The sequence below is a fragment of the Anomaloglossus baeobatrachus genome, chromosome 2, assembly GCF_048569485.1.
Source record: "Anomaloglossus baeobatrachus isolate aAnoBae1 chromosome 2, aAnoBae1.hap1, whole genome shotgun sequence".
Taxonomy (NCBI): domain Eukaryota; kingdom Metazoa; phylum Chordata; class Amphibia; order Anura; family Aromobatidae; genus Anomaloglossus; species Anomaloglossus baeobatrachus.
The window spans coordinates 744,814,092-744,832,763 of record NC_134354.1 but is presented as its reverse complement, the minus strand read 5'-3'; the positions used below and the strand labels follow the sequence as shown (position 1 = coordinate 744,832,763).

Here is an 18,672-nt window from a genome sequence, read left to right as displayed (position 1 = left end):
TCTCCACGTGCCGATTGCTACAGAGCACCAACGTTTTCTACGTTTCGTGATAGGAGACGACCATCTCCAGTTCGTAGCTCTGCCATTTGGTCTGGCGACAGCCCCACGGGTTTTCACCAAGGTCATGGCGGCAGTGGTAGCAGTCTTGCATTCTCAGGGACACTCGGTGATCCCTTACTTGGACGATCTACTTGTCAAAGCACCCTCTCAAGAGGCATGCCAACACAGCCTGAATGTTGCGCTGGAGACTCTCCAGACTTTCGGGTGGATCATCAACTTTTCAAAGTCAAACCTGGCACCGACTCAATCACTAACGTATCTTGGCATGGAGTTTCATACTCTCTCAGCGATAGTGAAGCTTCCGCTGGACAAGCAGCGGTCTCTACAGACAGGGGTGCAGTCTCTCCTTCAGGGTCAGTCGCACCCCTTAAGGCGCCTCATGCACTTCCTAGGGAAGATGGTGGCAGCAATGGAGGCAGTCCCGTTCGCGCAGTTTCATCTGCGTCCACTTCAATGGGACATTCTCCGCCAATGGGACGGGAAGACAACTTCCCTAGACAGGAAAGTCTCCCTTTCTCAGACGGCCAAGGATTCTCTGCTATGGTGGCTTCTTCCCACCTCATTATCGCAGGGAAGATCATTCCTGCCCCCATCCTGGGCAGTGGTCACGACAGACGCGAGTCTGTCAGGGTGGGGAGCAGTTTTTCTCCACCACAGGGCTCAAGGGACGTGGACTCAGCAGGAATCCACCCTTCAGATCAATGTTCTGGAGATCAGGGCAGTGTATCTTGCCCTATTAGCCTTCCAGCAGTGGCTGGAAGGAAAACAGATCCGAATTCAGTCGGACAACTCCACAGCGGTGGCATACATCAACCACCAAGGAGGGACACGCAGTCGGCAAGCCTTCCAGGAAGTCAGGCGGATTCTGATGTGGGTAGAGGAAAGAGCATCCACCATATCAGCAGTTCACATCCCGGGCGTAGAAAACTGGGAAGCAGACTTCCTCAGTCGCCAGGGCATGGACGCAGGGGAATGGTCCCTTCATCCGGACGTGTTTCAGGAAATCTGCCGCCGCTGGGGGGTGCCGGACGTCGACCTAATGGCGTCTCGGCACAACAACAAGGTCCCGACCTTCATAGCGCGGTCTCGCGATCAAAGAGCTCTGGCGGCGGACGCCTTAGTGCAAGATTGGTCGCAGTTCCGGCTCCCTTATGTGTTCCCACCTCTGGCACTCTTGCCCAGAGTGTTACGCAAGATCAGATCCGATTGCGGCCGCGTCATACTCGTCGCCCCAGACTGGCCGAGGAGGTCGTGGTACCCGGATCTGTGGCATCTCACGGTCGGCCAACCGTGGGCACTACCAGACCGTCCAGACTTACTGTCCCAAGGGCCGTTTTTCCATCGGAATTCTGCGGCCCTGAACCTGACTGTGTGGCCATTGAGTCCTGGATCCTAGCGTCTTCAGGATTATCCCAAGGGGTCGTGGCCACCATGAGACAGGCTAGGAAGTCCACTTCTGCTAAGATCTACCACAGAACGTGGAAGATTTTCTTATCCTGGTGCTCTGCACAAGGAGTATCTCCCTGGCCATTCGCGTTACCTGTCTTTCTTTCCTTCCTGCAATCTGGGTTGGAAAAGGGCTTGTCGCTCGGCTCCCTTAAAGGGCAAGTCTCGGCACTATCCGTGTTTTTTCAGAAACGTCTAGCACGACTTTCTCAGGTGCGCACGTTCCTGCACGAGGTTTGTCATATCGTACCTCCGTACAGGCAGCCGTTAGATCCGTGGGATCTAAACAAGGTCCTTGTTGCTCTCCAGAAGCTGCCCTTCGAGCCTCTGAGGGATGTGTCACTTTCTCGACTCTCACAGAAAGTGGCCTTTCTGGTAGCGGTCACGTCTCTTCGGAGAGTGTCCGAACTAGCAGCGCTGTCATCCAAGGCTCCTTTCCTGGTGTTCCACCAGGACAAGGTAGTGCTGCGCCCCATTCAGGAGTTTCTCCCTAAGGTGGTATCCTCTTTTCATCTTAATCAGGATATCTCCTTGCCTTCCTTTTATCCGCATGCAGTTCATCGGTATGAAAAGGATTTACATTTGTTGGATCTGGTGAGAGCACTCAGAATCTACATTTCCCGCACGGCGCCCCTGCGCCGCTCGGATGCACTCTTTGTCCTTGTCGCTGGTAAGCGCAAAGGGTCGCAGGCTTCCAAAGCCACCCTGGCTCGATGGATCAAAGAACCAATTCTTGAAGCCTACCGTTCTGCTGGGCTTCCGGTTCCATCAGGGCTGAAGGCTCATTCTACCAGAGCCGTGGGTGCGTCCTGGGCATTACGACACCAGGCTACGGCTCAACAGGTGTGCCAGGCAGCTACCTGGTCGAGTCTGCACACTTTCACCAAACATTATCAGGTGCATACCTATGCTTCGGCGGACGCCAGCCTAGGTAGAAGAGTCCTGCAGGCGGCAGTTGCCTCCCCGTAGGGGAGGGCTGTCTTTGCAGCTCTAACATGAGGTATTTCTTTACCCACCCAGGGACAGCTTTTGGACGTCCCAATCGTCTGGGTCTCCCAATGGAGCGCCGAAGAAGAAGGGAATTTTGTTACTTACCGTAAATTCCTTTTCTTCTAGCTCCTATTGGGAGACCCAGCACCCGCCCTGTTGTCCTTCGGGATTTTTGGTTGTTTTTCGGGTACACATGTTGTTCATGTTGAATGGTTTTTAGTGATGAGCGAGTATGCTTGTTACTACTCGGTACTCGCACGAGTATCACTGTACTCGGGCTACTCGGCGGTGACCGAGTAATCTCGCGATACTCGTGCTGTACTCGTGGTCTTCATGTTGGCGCTCTTTTTAGAGCCAGCCCTTATGCAGGGATTGGCTGGCAGACCAATGCAATGCCACAGCCCTGTTGTGGAATTGCAGTGATTGGCCGGCCATCACAGAATGACCGTGCCTTTAGCCCGACACTTCCCCGCTCGGCTACGGCCCCTCCCGCACTCCACTCCGCGTGTATATTTATATGCACGCTTACACACACACGTACGTTTTTTTTATTAATTTACAGTTTTATGGTTTCTACATGCTGCCGCTGGTCATTTCACAAAAATACTCGGGTCTCCCATAGGATAACATTGGGCTCGGTGCTCGGGCCGAGTACACGAGTATCTTGGGAGGCTCGGCCCGAGCCTCGAGCACCCGAGCTTTTTAGTACTCGCTCATCACTAATGGTTTTCAGTTCTCCGACGTTACTTCGGAGTGAATTTGTTTAAACCAGTTATTGGCTTTCCTCCTTCTTGCTTTTGCACTAAAACTGGTGAGCCAGTGATCCCACTGGGGGTGTATAGCCAGAAGGCGAGGGGCCTTACACTTTTTAGTGTAATTGCTTTGTGTGGCCTCCGGAGGCAGTGCTATACACCCAATCGTCTGGGTCTCCCAATAGGAGCTAGAAGAAAAGGAATTTACGGTAAGTAACAAAATTCCCTTCTTTCCCATAGGAAATAATTGAAACACAGACAATTTGTTCCTTAACCCAAAAATATTTACTGTATTTATACAAATGTATTACAGTAATACAAAATAATGTCCTGTAGTCATATAAAATTATTACAGTACACTAATGCAAAATACTGTACAGTAAAAGCATATAAAACAAAACTGCACTTCACAGCTTACAATAGAATTGTTGGTGTGCGGGAGGTGCAGTATAAGCAAGGTGCTGTACTGGTTAGCAGAAAGAGAGTACAATACTGTATCCACAAATGCAAATTGATAGAAATGCTATATAGTATATACTGTACTGTGCAATGGTATACTGTGTACTGTATACAGTACATATGTACAGAAAGTTTCCTCCAGTGCGGGTCAGAGCAAGATGAAAGGACAGAACCGGAAGTGTGCACGGTGAGTATTTGCTCTTATTGCAAAGCATTGCTCTTAAACCAAGTTACAAATTTGTAAAAAGCTTTGCTTGTCTTGCAAAACGCTCTGAAACCAAGTTACTCTTAATCCAAGGTTCCCCTGTACTTGAATTAAAAATTCCCTACTATTACCTAACTACTATTGTATTTTCTTTATCGTTCCTTTGGGAGACCCAGACCATGGGTGTTTAGCTTCTGCCTCCAGAGGACACACAAAGTACTACACTTAAAAGTGTAGCTCCTCCCTCTGAGCTTATACACCCCCCTGGTAGCCAGTCCTAGCCAGTTTATCGCTTTGTGTTCAGGAGGTCATACATCCACACATGCATTCTCATCTGATTGTTTGACTTTTGGAAAGAGTTTGAAGAAAAGCGGGTCCATGTCTGGACTCCCGGCATGTCCCTTCTCACCCCACTGTGTCGGCGGTGTTGTTAAGGTTGATTTACAAGGCTGAAGCCTTACATGCCGCGCTCCTTCACCATCCCTTCTGGGCTCTGGCTTGAAGTGGGAGCCAGCACGGTCTCCATGCCTGGCAGGAGTCCGGTCTCCATCCACAGCCCCTTGAGGATTCTGTTGGACCGGAGCACTCATCCCCAGGGACATGGCCCTGCGTCTCAGCAGCTAAGTACCTGAGACGTTTATGTTGGGGGTCCCGGTTCTTTATTGTAAGGGGAGAGTATGCTGTATGTGATTGTTTTTAACTTTTCCGGCGGGTTCTCCAGCTTTTGCTCGAGAACCGCGCCGATGGTGCCTGCTTGTCGGCCTCGCCGCTTAAATTTAGGCCCCGGCTTCGCCGGAGGCCTAGTTTCGTTTTCCTGCCCTCGCATGTCACTCATGCAGAGGGAATCATGAATGGACAAGAAAGTCGGGTTTAACACTGCGCTAAAACCATGAAGCCAAACGATGTGATGAATTCTTTGCTATATTTTCTTTATTTAGGCCAAGTCAACGCGTTTCAAAGGCATGTCCGCCTTCTTCATCAGGACAGAGGAAAAAACAGCATCGATGCTGTTTTTTCCTCTGTCCTGATGAAGGCGGACATGCCTTTGAAACGCGTTGACTTGGCCTAAATAAAGAAAATATAGCAAAGAATTCATCACATCGTTTGGCTTCATGGTTTTAGCGCAGTGTTAAACCCGACTTTCTTGTCCATTCATGATTCCCTGTTGCATCATCGGGGCTGCTGCTTGACCATTTTCTGCATACATAGGAGTTGTGCCTGTCACAACTTCCATAGGTGAGCACCTGTTTTCATTTTCTAAGCCTGCATTGTTTGCCAGATAAGACCCTATGTGCGCTTTTCTCTCCACAGCTTCTTGAACTCATGCAGAGGGACAGGTTCTGCTCCTCCCGGCGGCCGTTCTACACAGGGGAGGGACACTCCACACTGCTGTGGCGTCCCTCCTTCCCGGCAGGTCTCTATAGCCCTCCAGTTCCCGCTCTTTTATAGGAACGCCCCTAGTCCCGCCCCCTCTCCGCTCCGGCGGCCATTTCTCAGGCAGAGTTCACTCTGCTCTGGGACATCCTGCATTCTGCATCTCTGCTGAGGTGCTGCGCTGGGGGACTGGGCTTCGGGATCTGGAGGGCACACAACACCGCGCTCAGCGGTCTGGTAAGCCACAGCCGGTCTCCGGTTGTGGACCTCTGTATATTCTCCCTGGGGTTCATTCTCTGCAAAGCCCCCACTCCAGCAGCATGTCTCACACAAGGAGCAAGGCTCCAAAGCTTTATTCTGCATGCACTGCATGTAAGCTCCTGCTGCCTAAGCCGAGCATTTATCCACACTGTGATGGTTGCTCTAACTTGGCGGTGCCACAGCCTGGAGTCTCACCGCCAGTGGTCTCTCAGGCTGCTGCTGCACCTGTGATTGAACCCCCGGCCTGGGTAGAGTCCTTTTCTAGGTCCATATCCCAGTCATTTGCTGAGTCCATGGGACTTTTGTCCAGGACTTTGATGAATATGCATCAGCTCCCCTCACAGGGTGCCTCTAATACTCTTGACAGAGGACTCCTATCCTCTGACCTCTGTCCATCAGACCTCACGGAGGATTCATCATCTGATCCCAGACCCCGTCCTTCTAAGAGAAGGTGCAGGGTTTCTTCCCCCTCCCCATCCCATGGCTCTGTCTCAAGAGCTGACTCTCAAGATGAGGAGGATGCCCTCACTGGGGGCTCGGAGGCTATGTATCCCATCGATTCCTCTGAGGGTGACTCAGATCTTAGTGATTTGATTGCTTCTATTAATTCTGTGCTGGATCTCACTCCGCCAGTGTCAGAGGAGCAACTCTCTTTGGCAGAAAAACATCAGTTTACCTCGCCTAAGAGAGTGAAGAGTGTGTTCTTTAACCACTCCAGTTTTCAGACCGCTGTGACCAAACCCAGGGCCTGCCCTGACAAACGCTTTCCAAAGCGTGGTTCTGATGACCGGTTTCCATTTCCACCTGAGGTGGTCAAGGAGTGGTCTCACTCCCCAAAGGTAGACCCTCCGGTGTCTAGGCTATCAGCCCGGACCATTGTGTCGGTGGCTGACGGCACCTCACTTAAGGATTCCACTCACCGTCAGATTGACCTTCTGGCCAAATCTGTGTATGAAGCTGCGGGGGCCGCGTTTTCCCCGACTTTTGCAGCAGTGTGGGCTCTCAAAGCCATCTCTGCTTCTCTAGAGGAGATGCATTCCCTCACCAAGGAATCTATGCCTGAGATGGTTACCTTAACTGCTCAGGCTTCAGCCTTTTCATCTTATGCCATGTCTGCCATGCTAGAGGCTGCTCACCGCACTGCGGTGGCTTCAGCTAATTCTCTTGTTATCCGCAGGATTTTGTGGCTTCGAGAGTGGAAGGCAGATGCTTCTTCCAAGAAGTTTCTTGCTGGGCTCCCTTTTGCTGGTTCACGGCTGTTTGGTGAACAGCTGGATGAAATCATTAAAGAAGCTACTGGCGGGAAGAGTACTTCCATGCCACAAACCAAGACCAGGAAACCCGCCCAGGGTAGGAATCAATAGAAGTTTCGTTCCTTTCGTTCCTCCAACTGGTCATCCTCTAAGCCTTCCGCTTCGTCCGCTAACTCAGCCAAGGATCAGAAATCCAACTGGCGCCCAAAAGCGCGTCCGCAGAAGACCGCAGGAGGTTCTGCCACTAAGGCAGCTTCCTCATGACTCTCGGCCCGCTCCAGCCACGTCCTTAGTCGGTGGCAGGCTCTCCCACTTTGGCGACGCTTGGTTAAAGCAAGTCTCCGATCAGTGGGTGAGAGACATCATATCTCACGGCTACAGGATAGAATTCTCTTCCAGCCCTCCAAACAGATTTTTTTCTCTCAACTCCCCCCTGCTCCAAGGCCGCCGCCTTCTCGCAGGCCGTGGCGTCCTTGCAGGCAAACTGAGTGATTGTCCCAGTTCCCGCTCAGGAACGGTTCAGAGGTTTTTACTCAAATCTCTTCCTAGTTCCAAAAAAGGACGGTTCCTTCCGGCCCATCCTGGATCTTAAGCTTCTCAACAAGCATGTCCGGGTGCGGCATTTTCGCATGGAGTCTCTGCGATCAGTCATTGCCTCTATGACCCAAGGGGAGTTCCTGGTGTCCATCGACATCAGAGATGCCTATCTACATTTGCCAATCGCAGTGTCTCATCAGCTTTGGTTACGTTTTGCGATAGGAGAGGATCATTTCCAATTCGTGGCTCTCCCCTTCGGGTTACCCACGGCCCCTCGGGTATTCACCAAGGTCATGGCGGCAGTGATTGCGGTCCTGCAGCTCCAGGGGTTAGCAGTGCTTCCTTATCTGGACGACCTTCTGGTCAAGGGTCCATCCAGCGCAGACTGTCAGCGGAGTGTCTCGCTCACTCTCGCCAACCTAGCCCAATTCGGGTGGATTGTCAATCTTCCCAAATCCACTCTGACTCCGACCCAGAGTCTCACGTACCTAGGGATGCAGTTCGAGACTTTGCCGGCACTTGTGAAGTTGCCCTTAATCAAACAGCAGTCTCTCCGGCTAGCGGTGCGCTCTCTCCTGAGGCCCCGCCGTTATTCCCTCAGGCGCCTGATGCAGGTGCTGGGTCAAATGGTGGCTTCCATGGAGGCGGTTCCCTTTGCCCAGTTCCATCTGCGTCCTCTGCAGCTGGACATTCTCCGCTGTTGGGACAAGCGGCCTTCCTCCTTACAGAGGTTAGGGGCTCTGTCGCCACGGACCAGGACCTCTCTTCAGTGGTGGCTTCGACCCCTCTCCCTGTCCCAAGGGCGCTCCTTCCTGGCTCTGTCCTGGGTGATTCTCACCACGGATGCCAGCCTATCCGGCTGGGGAGCGGTACATCTCCACCACAGAGCTCAGGGCACTTGGACTCCGTCCGAGTCAGCCTTTTCAATCAATGTGCTGGAAACCAGAGCTGTGCTTCTAGCTCTCCTAGCCTTTCACCACCTGTTGGCGGGCAGGCACATTCGAGTCTAGTCAGACAACGCGACAGCGGTTGCCTACATCAATCACCAAGGCGGGACACGCAGCCTCCTGGCAATGTTGGAGGTCCAACGCATTCTTCAATGGGCGGAGGACTCCAAGTCCACCATATCCGCAGTCCACATCCCTGGAGTAGAAAACTGGGAGGCAGATTATCTCAGCTGTCAATCCGTGGACGGTGGCGAGTGGTCTCTGCACCCGGCAGTGTTTCAGTCAATCTGCCGCAAGTGGGGCACTCCGGACGTGGACCTAATGGCATCCCGTCACAACAACAAGGTTCCGGTTTACGTGGCTCGCTCCCACGATCCTCAGGCCTTCGCCGCGGATGCTCTGGTTCAAGACTGGTCGCAGTTTCGTCTGTGCTACGTGTTTCCCCCTCTAGCTCTCTTGCCCAGAGTCCTGTGCAAGATCAGAATGGAGGGCCGTCGAGTCATCCTCATTGCACCAGACTGGCCCAGGCGAGCTTGGTATCCGGACCTGCTCCAACTGTCCGTGGAGATGCCGTGGCATCTTCCGGACCGTCCAGACCTGCTCTCGCAAGGTCCGTTTTTCCGCCCGAATTCTGCGGCCCTCAAATTGAGTCCTGGATTTTGACGGCTTCTGGTATTCCTCCTGAAGTCATCTCCACTATGACTCGGGCCCGTAAGTCTTCCTCCGTCAAGATCTATCACAGGACTTGGAAAATTTTCCTGTCCTGGTGTCGCTCTTCCGGCCATTCTCCTTGGCCATTGTCGTTGCCGACCCTTCTGTCTTTTTTACAGTCCGGTCTGCAGCTAGGACTGTCCCTCAACTCTCTCAAGGGACAAGTCTCAGCTCTATCAGTGCTGTTCCAGCGGCGTCTCGCCCGGCTGGCTCAGATCCGCACCTTCATGCAAGGTGCGTCTCACATCATTCCGCCTTATCGGCGGCCCTTGGATCCCTGGGACCTTAACTTGGTCTTCACGGTATTGCAGAAACCCCCCTTTGAGCCTCTTAGGGAGGTTTCTTTGTATCGTCTTTCTCAAAAGGTGGCCTTTCTAGTTGCCATAACTTCTCTCAGGAGAGTCTCTGATTTGGCTGCGCTCTCCTCGGAGTCACCTTTTTTGGTTTTTCACCAAGACAAAAGGTAGTTCTCCGTCCGACCCCGGACTTTCTTCCTAAGGTGGTCTCTCCCTTCCACCTTAACCAGGATATTTCCTTGCCTTCCTTCTGTCCGGCCCCTGTTCATCGCTTTGAGAAAGCGCTGCATTCTCTAGATCTGGTGCGTGCTCTCCGGATTTATGGGGCTCGCACTGCTGCGCTTAGGCGGTGCACCTCTCTTTTTGTGCTAACCACAGGGCGGCGCAAGGGTCTCTCTGCTTCTAAGCCGACCTTGGCCCATTGGATTAGATCGACCATTTCGGACGCCTACCAGAGTACTCAGGTGCCTCCCCCGCCGGGGATCAAAGCACACTCGACCAGAGCTGTCGGTGCCTCTTGGGCTTTTAGGAACCAGGCTACGGTTCAACAAGTCTGTCAGGCTGCCACTTGGACTAGCCTGCATACCTTTTCGAAGCACTACCAAGTGCATGCTCATGCTTCGGCAGATGCGAGCTTGGGCAGACTCATCCTTCAGGCGGCTGTCGCCCACTTGTGAAGTTAGGCTCCGCCTACTTCTTAGTTTTTTCTGTTTATTCCCACCCAGGGACAGCTTTGGAACGTCCCATGGTCTGGGTCTCCCAAAGGAACGATAAAGAAAAAGAGAATTTTGATACCGTAAATTCTTTTTCTTATAGTTCCGTATTGGGAGACCCAGCTCCCTCCCTGTTGCCTGTTGGCAATTTTCTTGTTCCGTGTGTTATCACCGGCTGTTGTCGTGGACAGAGTCTCCGGTTGTTCCGGTTCTTACTCGGTTCTACTTGTGGGTGGCTATTCTCCTTCAGCTTTTGCACTAAACTGGCTAGGACTGGCTACCAGGGGGTGTATAAGCGTAGTACTTTGTGTGTCCTCCGGAGGCAGAAGCTAAACACCCATGGTCTGGGTCTCCCAATACAGAACTATAAGAAAAAGAATTTACGGTAAATAACAAAATTCTCTTTTTTATTCTTTCGCTTGTAGGAGCGACTCTGGTCTCTGCACATCGGGTATTCTGACACCGCTCTATTTCCGACTCATTACTGCTGATCTGAGCTAAGAGTTACACGGTCATTGTGCACATCAGACAGCGCGGTAGTGACCGTTCCCTCTGCCCCCAGTGACGTTTTGTTTGATTATCCCAGGATGCAGTGGGATTCTCAAACAAAGCATCATAACAATCATAACACAGGAAGAAATATAATGCTGTACTATGTTTTTCCAAAAATAAGACACGGTCTTATACTTTTTTTGTCCTGAAAAAAGTGCTAGGGCTTAGTTTTGTGTAGGTCTTATTTTTTCGGGAAACATGTGTTGGGTTAAGTTTACCCCCTCAAAAAATAAGGACCCCCTCCCAGTGGACTCATATTTACCAAACCCCGGACATCTGCGTGGCTCTCGGGTCCCCCTGCGATCCTCGGCGGGCGCTCCCAGCAAGAATGCTGCATGCCATCCTCCCCTGCTTGTGGCCGGCACACTCATATACATCAGATCGCGCGCACATCCGGCGATATGCATTGCTTCTGGCCAGCGGGAAAGATGGGACGCAGTGCAGTGGAACCCGTGGATGACTTGGTGGTGGAATGCATCTATACATTTTTTCGCAGGTCCCCTGCGTTCCACTGCACTGCGTCCCAGGATTCTCTGCCGACCAGAAGCAATGCATAATGCCAGATGTGGGGAGTGTGTGTGTGTGATTTGATGTGCGATCTGGTGTGTTTTCTTATGTGTGTGCGTGTTCCACTGCAGGTCCTCCCAATCAGAGTCTGGTGAGTATGATCGCGGGGTCTTATCTCTTATCTTATTTCTTTTGGGGGTGTCTACTTTCTATAATGAAGTGTCCTGCAGTATTCTTTAACTTTTAGCTGCATGGACATTTCATTATTGAATCGCGACTAGGGCTTATATTTCTCCGAAAAGGCCGAAAATTCCTACTAGGGCTTATTTTTGGGGGGAGGGTTTTTTTACTTTTTGAAAAACACAGAATCAGTAGTTAAAGAACTGTAGGGAATTTTCAATACAAGTATATTCGATATTAATTTAGATTATGGCATTGAATAGAAACAATTTTTAAAATGAAAATTACTTTGCCCTTCGGATCTCCTCCTTTAAGACATGTCCTAACGTTTTAACTGGATTTCCTCTTTTTAAATTCTGGGGAATTTCCTGGATTTTAGTCCAATTTACTAAAAGGATGACTTATAAATCTAAAACAGTCTTCTCCGAAGTCTGTTCTTGTCCAATGAGCTTAACGGGGCTTTCTAACCCCATAACAGGTTCACACTGGCTTTAGTAACAGTGGAGTCCTGCTACGTCGAGGGGGGAAGAAAAATAAAGTCCAGTTCTTCTGCGCATGAGATATCTTGTATAATGTTCTGATGGGAGAGCCCATTTCATACTTTTGTATACCAAGTACTGAATCTTATTTATAGACCTATGCGAATATTTTATTATGTTAATTTATATCTTTGTCCGGATTTGTGCTAATATAAGCTATTTGTATACCTCCAGGCTCCACCATTATACTCGCCTCTCCTGTCCCGCCTGTCTTACAGGGAGTTATGGGGATGTTCCCAGTCTCTCTTGTTGGCCAGAATAGTAGCACTTTCGCAGCACCATCTCATCAGGTAACAGTAAATTACCATTATGTATGTAAAATCCAGTACAGTTATGATATGGCCACTTTTCACTTAAGACTACGGGAAACATGGCATCTTTTTTTCTCTTGTAGATTTTGCATGTTCCTGTATCTAAACCTATAGTCCCGAAACTGCCATTGCCTCCAAGGTCAAAGAAACCTGAGCCACTGAGACCTAGTGCAAATGCAGGTATTCATATAGCTCCTTTGAAATGTTACTTAGGTGCTATATCTAATATATAAAGCTGAGTGTATGTACTGTGTGTGTGTGTGTGTGTGTGTGTGTGTGTGTGTGTGTATGTCCGCTAAAGGAATTCGCACTGTCGCATTTACAATCACGAGATTTTGCAGACACCCCATGTGACTCAGGAAACATCATAGACTATGTTTTGACAGGAAAATTTAACCCTGCGCTTTACAGTTACTCTCCAAAACACCTGTCTCTATTAAAGTCAAAGGAGATAGGAGCTACGGGCTATTAATAGGAGCTGGGAGTGGTTGCTATAGGAACAAAATAAATTGTTCGTATAAGAAGCTTAAGTGTGAGGTAATAAGATGTCAGTGGAGAGACGGATAGAGAGAGACAGAAAAAGACAGACATAAGCACAGACAGAGACTGACAGACAGGGAAAGAGAGACAGAGGGGGGTGGAAGAGAGACAGAGGGGGGTGGAAGAGAGACAGAGGGGGGTGGAAGAGAGACAGAGGGGGGGGGAAGAGAGACAGAGGGGGGGGGAGAGAGACGGGGGGGGGGAGAGACACAGAGAGAGACTGATACAGAGACAGAGAGACACAGACAGACATGGTAGAGACAGACACACAGACAGAAAGAGAGACAGACAGACTGACTGGGAGAGAGACAAAGAGACAGTTACTATCCCGGGCAACGCCTGGGTACTACAGCTAGTGTGTGTGTGTGTGTGTGTGTGTGTGTGTGTGTATCATCTTTCATAGCCTGTCATTTAAAATATTGCTAGCTTTCTAATTAACCACTTTGCAGTATTGAACCTTCTCCAAAAAACCCCCCAAAAAACAACTTGCCTAGAGAATGTATCCAGAGTAAGTCATCAAACTATTTACTTTGTCAGTGGTACCCTTATAGAAATTGTGATAACATGGCTTCTCTGCTTCATTAGTAACTATTTCAGAAGAGTACCCATGAGAGAGCAGCCGGATATTATACAGACAAAAAAAATGTCCAGATGCCTAATAACCGTAGTTGCAGGGTAAAGACTAGTTTGACACTTGTAAGGTGCTCTAAGCTGAGCCAAGTTTCGGGGTTTCTTTTGCAATAATATACAAACATGTAAAAAGACTGTAAAAAACAGATATTTTTTCTTTTCTTTTCAGTTTAACAACACTTGGAATTTTTCTTTCTTTCATCTTTCAGTACATTAAATGTCATTCAAAACTACAACTAGTGCTGCAATACAACAAGCCCTCATATACAGATATGTCTACGGAAAAAAATGAAAGTTATGGCTCTAAAAATTACCTGCTCATTAGGGTGTTGGAGTTTTGTAAAGTGATGGCACGTTGTTGACCCCTCATGAATTGTGAGAATTAAGCGACCATAGTCCTGCTGTTGTTCTGCACTCCTTCTTCGCGTTTGCTGCACATCTGTGATCCCGGGTGTGCAAGAAACGAAGATGAGGGGAAGGACGTTTCTGAGACTGTTTCCTACACCAATCCTAAAGTTACAACATATACTAGATATTTATTAATCACTTGGGAAACTGGAATACCACCTTGAAGGAAATATGTCACCAGGTTTTGCTATGTAATTTGAGAGCACCATAATTTAGGAGAAGAAACCCTGATTCCAGCAATGTGTTACTGGGCTGTGTTTTGCTGTTTCAATAGAATCAGTGTTTTATCAGCAGGAGATTATCACTACAGGACAACTGTCCTTGTGCTTCTTAAGCTGGTGTCACACACAACGACGTCGCTGCTACGTCACCATTTTCTGTGACGTTGCAGCGACGTCCCGTCGCTGTGTGTGACATCCAGCAACGACCTGGCGAGGTCGCCGGTCGTTGCTGAATGTCCAGCTTCATTTCTTTATCGCTTCATTGGGGGACACAGAGACCATGGGTTGTATGCTGCTGCCACTAGGAGGCGACACTAAGCAAAACAAGGAAAACTCCTCCTATGCAGTATACACCCACCAACTGGCAATTGTACCTCAGTTTAAGCTTAGTGTCCATAGGAGGTGGACACACTTGGGGCTGCTCCCAGCCCCTCAGGTTTGTATTTTTAATCTTTTCCCCTTTTTCGTTTCAGACACAGCTCGTCGGGCGACAGGGTGTAATCGCTCACCCTGCTTTCCCCCCTAGAGGCCGGTCGCACAGAAGTGGGGTCCGTCCGCCACTTCCGTTGACCTCCGTGCCTGTCTGGCAGGACCCTACCCCCCTAACACTCTCAAGACTGTTTGGGGGGCATCCGCACAGAGGGACAGGCGGATGGTCCTTGCCCCCCTCCCCCTGCACGCCCGCCCTCCACAGCCGGCCTGATCAGGGAGGGGAGACGAAAAATCATTGGAAAATTCCCGTCTCCCTATGTCATTTCCAGGAGGCCAGGATCAAAGGAGGACAAGATTAAGCCAAAAGGGACTATCAGCCACCAGGACAGGTACCCATCCCTTGTCCCGGGTCATGGGGGGCTCCGTTTAAAAAAAAAAAAAACAAAAAAAAAACTGTCTCTTTAAATGATTATACTTAGCTCCATTGTCCCGGGTCAGCTCCCCTCCAGGCAGTACGCTCGGCTCCCCTTCACAGCCCCGACCCCGTCCTCGGCGCCGTCCTAGGCTCCCCCTGCGGCCTCACCTCAAAATTTAGTCCCCGGCTTCCCTCCGGCCTAGCTCCCGTCCCGCCACGCCCCCTCCCGGCCAGCCTATCGCGTGAGCCCTCTCTTCTAGCAGGCCCGCCCGCTCCAGCAGCTAATCACAGGAGGCCTCTGCGCGCCCTTTCTCAGCCAACCACGGGCCTCCTCTCTCTCTCTCCCGGCCGATACCTGCAATCTGCGCGCCGTTTTTTTCGCGCTCTTTTTCTGCTCCTCCGGCCTGGGCCCTCAGCAGCAATCACTGCCCTGCGATCTCCTGTGCGGCAGACACGCTCCACGTGCAGCCACCGGCCTCACGTCCCTGCAGCTCCTCGGAGCCCCCACCTCTGCTCCCTCAGCCTGCATCACTGAACAGGACACAGCGCCTGCATACAGAGACAGCTCAAACACAGGACGCCAGAATCTGGGTAAGCTCTGCCACTGGGAGGCAGCTCCTTCCCCAGTACCTCATCCACCTGGCATCCTCCTGTCTCTCTCCCTTGCCTCATTCCCTCTCTTCTGTCCCATGTCCAGCACAAGAGCGACCCGCTCTCAGACACAGGCCATAGTGCTTCACTTCGCCTGCTCCTCTTGCCTAAAGAAGTTTCCCTCAGGGCAGTCCTCCCCCATCTGCGTAGCCTGTAGCACCTCTAACATGACTACTACGGAGCCCCCCACCGCCCGTAACGAGGACTCGGCCCCCATGCCTGGGTGGGCCTCAGCTCTCTCCCAGTCAGTGGACAACTTAACTAACATGTCTCAATCCTTAGCCTCGGCCATAGACCGTCTGTCCGCCTCCTCCTCTGGAGTCCCCCCCGGCGACCCAGAGCGAGTCTGAGCCCGCAGCGCCTCCAGCCCGGCAAGGCAGAACCCACAGGAGGTCTAGGAAGCGGTCCCTCTCTGGGTCATCCTCCAGCTCCCCTAGCCCTGCTATGGCCGCCAGAGCATCACGCTCGCTGTCTCCTGCCTCTTCTGCGGCAGCTCCAGATTCGGACCAGGACTCTGCTTCTGACTCCGATCTGGACTCTGAACACATATCCAAGCTGACCGGTATGATGGACAGTCTGGTCATTGCTGTCAATCAGACCCTAGAGGTACAGGATATTGATCCGGCGCCTACCTGTCAATCAGTCCCTTTCAAAAGAGCCAAGAAGCTGCCAAGAAGCTTTGGCAACCACAGGGAGTTTGAGGATATTTTTTCCAGACAGTGGGAACATCCCGACAAGCGTTTCCAGAAGCGCAAGCGGGCTCAGGTCCTTTATCCCTTCCCACCGGAACTTCTTCAGAAGTGGTCAGTGGCCCCTTCAGTGGATCCTCCGATCTCCCGACTCTCGTCCAGCACCACCTTGCCGCTGTCTGATGGCGCCTCCCTGAAGAATCCCTCGGACAGGACCATAGAATCCTTAGCCAGGTCGGCCTTTGAAGCCTCCGGCTCTGCCATCACTCCAGCCTTCGCAACCACCTGGGTTTCCAAGGCTGTCTCCGCCTGGGCAAAGCTCCTTCGGCGTGGTATCCTGGCTGACGCTCCCATACCAGAGCTGGCAGATCAGATCACTCATGCCGGAAAATATCTAGTCGCTGCGTCCCTTGACTCTGCGGCTTCCGCTGCCCTGGCAGCTGGCAACATTACTGCAATCCGCAGAGCCCTGTGGCTTAAAGCGTGGAACGCGGACTCAGCATCCAAAAAGTCTCTCACCAGTCTTCCCTTTGTCGGTGCAAGACTCTTCGGAGAAAAGGTGGACAAGATCATCTCTGAGGCTACGGGAGGCAGAGGACCCCTCGTGCCCCTCCAAAACGGCGGCCTTTTCCCTTTCGCCCCTTTCGTCAATTCTCCACCAACACCAACTCACGTCGGGAGCGGTCCCCAGTGCGTCAGGAGAGACGGAAGCCCTCCTTTAAGGCAACACCCCACTGGCGTTCCTGGCGTTCCCGTGGCCAGCAGTCCAAGTCTTCCAGGTCCAGATCCCACAGATTTTCCTCCGCATGACTGGGCTCCCGTCACCGGGTCCCCATCCAGGGTCGGCGGTCGTCTCCGCATGTTCAGAAGCACGTGGCTTTCCGTGATAGACGACGCCTGGGTTCGAGACGTCGTCTCTCACGGCTACAAGATAGTTTTCTTCGCTCCCACGCTCACGCTTCGTCCAGTCCAAACCCCCCAAGGATCCCTCCCTCACAAAGGGCTTCTTCGCAGCCATTCAGGCCATGCAAGACTCGGGGGTCATCATCTCCGTACCCCCTCAAGACAGATTCCGAGGTTTTTATTCAAACCTCTTCGTGGTACCCAAGAAGAATGGCACAGTCCGCCCCATCCTGGATCTCAAGCGCCTCAACAGGCGGGTCCGCCTCCGGCGATTCCGCATGGAGTCTCTGCGCTCAGTGATAGCGTCCATGGAACCAGGGGAGTTCCTTTCCTCGGTGGACATCCAGGACGCCTATCTCCACATCCCGATCTTTCCAGCTCATCAGAGATTCCTACGCTTCATGGTTCAGGGGCAACACTTCCAGTTCACTGCCCTCCCATTCGGGCTCTCGACAGCTCCCAGAGTCTTCACCAAGGTGATGGCTACTGTCATGGCTATTCTTCGGACCCGGGGAATTCTAGCCATCCCGTATCTAGACGACATTTTGATCAAGGCTCCCTCGGCGGCGGAGTGCCGCGACAGTCTCAACATCACTCTGGATACTCTATCCCGTCTCGGCTGGTTGATCAACAGACCAAAGTCAGCTTTGATCCCGACTCAACGCATCTCATTCCTCGGCATGATCTTCGATACCACACAAGCGAAGGTTCTTCTGCCCAAGGACAAACGCACAGCTATTCTCAGAGGGATTTGGAAGCTCCAACGCGCACCTCGCTGCTCCCTTCGATACTGCATGAGCATTCTCGGGAAGATGGTGGCGTCAATGGAAGCGGTGCCCTACAGTCAATTCCACACTCGCCCCCTTCAAGGCCTCCTTCTCGCAGCATGGGACAAGTCCCCTCACTCCCTGGATCGACCGATTGCGATCCCTCCTCGAGTCAGAGAGTCATTGGAATGGTGGAGATGCTCTCCCCTCACCCTCCAAGGGAGATCATTTCTTCCCCTTCGATGGACGGTCGTCACGACAGACGCCAGCCTGCTAGGATGGGGGGCCACCTTACAGGACCTCACAGTTCAGGGTCGCTGGACCGAGCCGGAAACCAAGCTTCCCATCAACATCTTGGAACTCAGATCAGTTCGCCTAGCTCTCTTTCATTGGAAGGCTCTGCTTCGCGGACACCCAGTTCGGGTGCAGTCCGACAATGCAACCACTGTAGCCTACATAAACCATCAAGGCGGAACACGCAGCCGAGCGGCAATGAGAGAGGTATCTCAAATCCTCGACTGGGCCGAACAGAACATCCCAGCGATTTCGGCGGTCCACATCCCGGGCGTGGACAATTGGGCCGCCGACTTCCTCAGCCGAGAGGGCCTCGACGCGGGAGAATGGTCCCTCAATCCCAGAATCTTCCAGCAGATCTGTTCCAGGTGGGGGACCCCCGACGTGGATCTCCTGGCCTCCAGGTGGAATCACAAGGTCCCCCAGTTCGTCTCCAGAGCAAGAGACCCACTAGCGCTCGCAACGGACGCCCTAGCGATCCCCTGGTCGCAGTTCTCTCTGCCGTACCTCTTCCCTCCACTTCCGCTTATACCCAAGCTAGTCAAGAAGATCAAGGCGGAGGGAGTTCCGGTGATTCTCGTGGCCCCAGATTGGCCTCGTCGCCCGTGGTACGCAGAGCTCGTGCACCT

At 51.8% G+C, this 18,672-nt stretch overlaps 1 protein-coding gene across 2 annotated transcripts in view; it reads left to right on the top strand.

Annotated features, from left to right (window-relative positions):
• NPAT (nuclear protein, coactivator of histone transcription) overlaps positions 1–18,672 on the top strand; it is a 127,946-nt gene that overhangs the window by 100,526 nt on the left and 8,748 nt on the right. For both annotated transcript variants that reach the window (XM_075337437.1, XM_075337436.1), the window contains 2 exons: positions 11,957–12,072; positions 12,177–12,273. In XM_075337437.1, the coding sequence (XP_075193552.1) occupies positions 11,957–12,072; positions 12,177–12,273 (213 nt within the window). The remainder of the gene's footprint in view (positions 1–11,956; positions 12,073–12,176; positions 12,274–18,672) is intronic.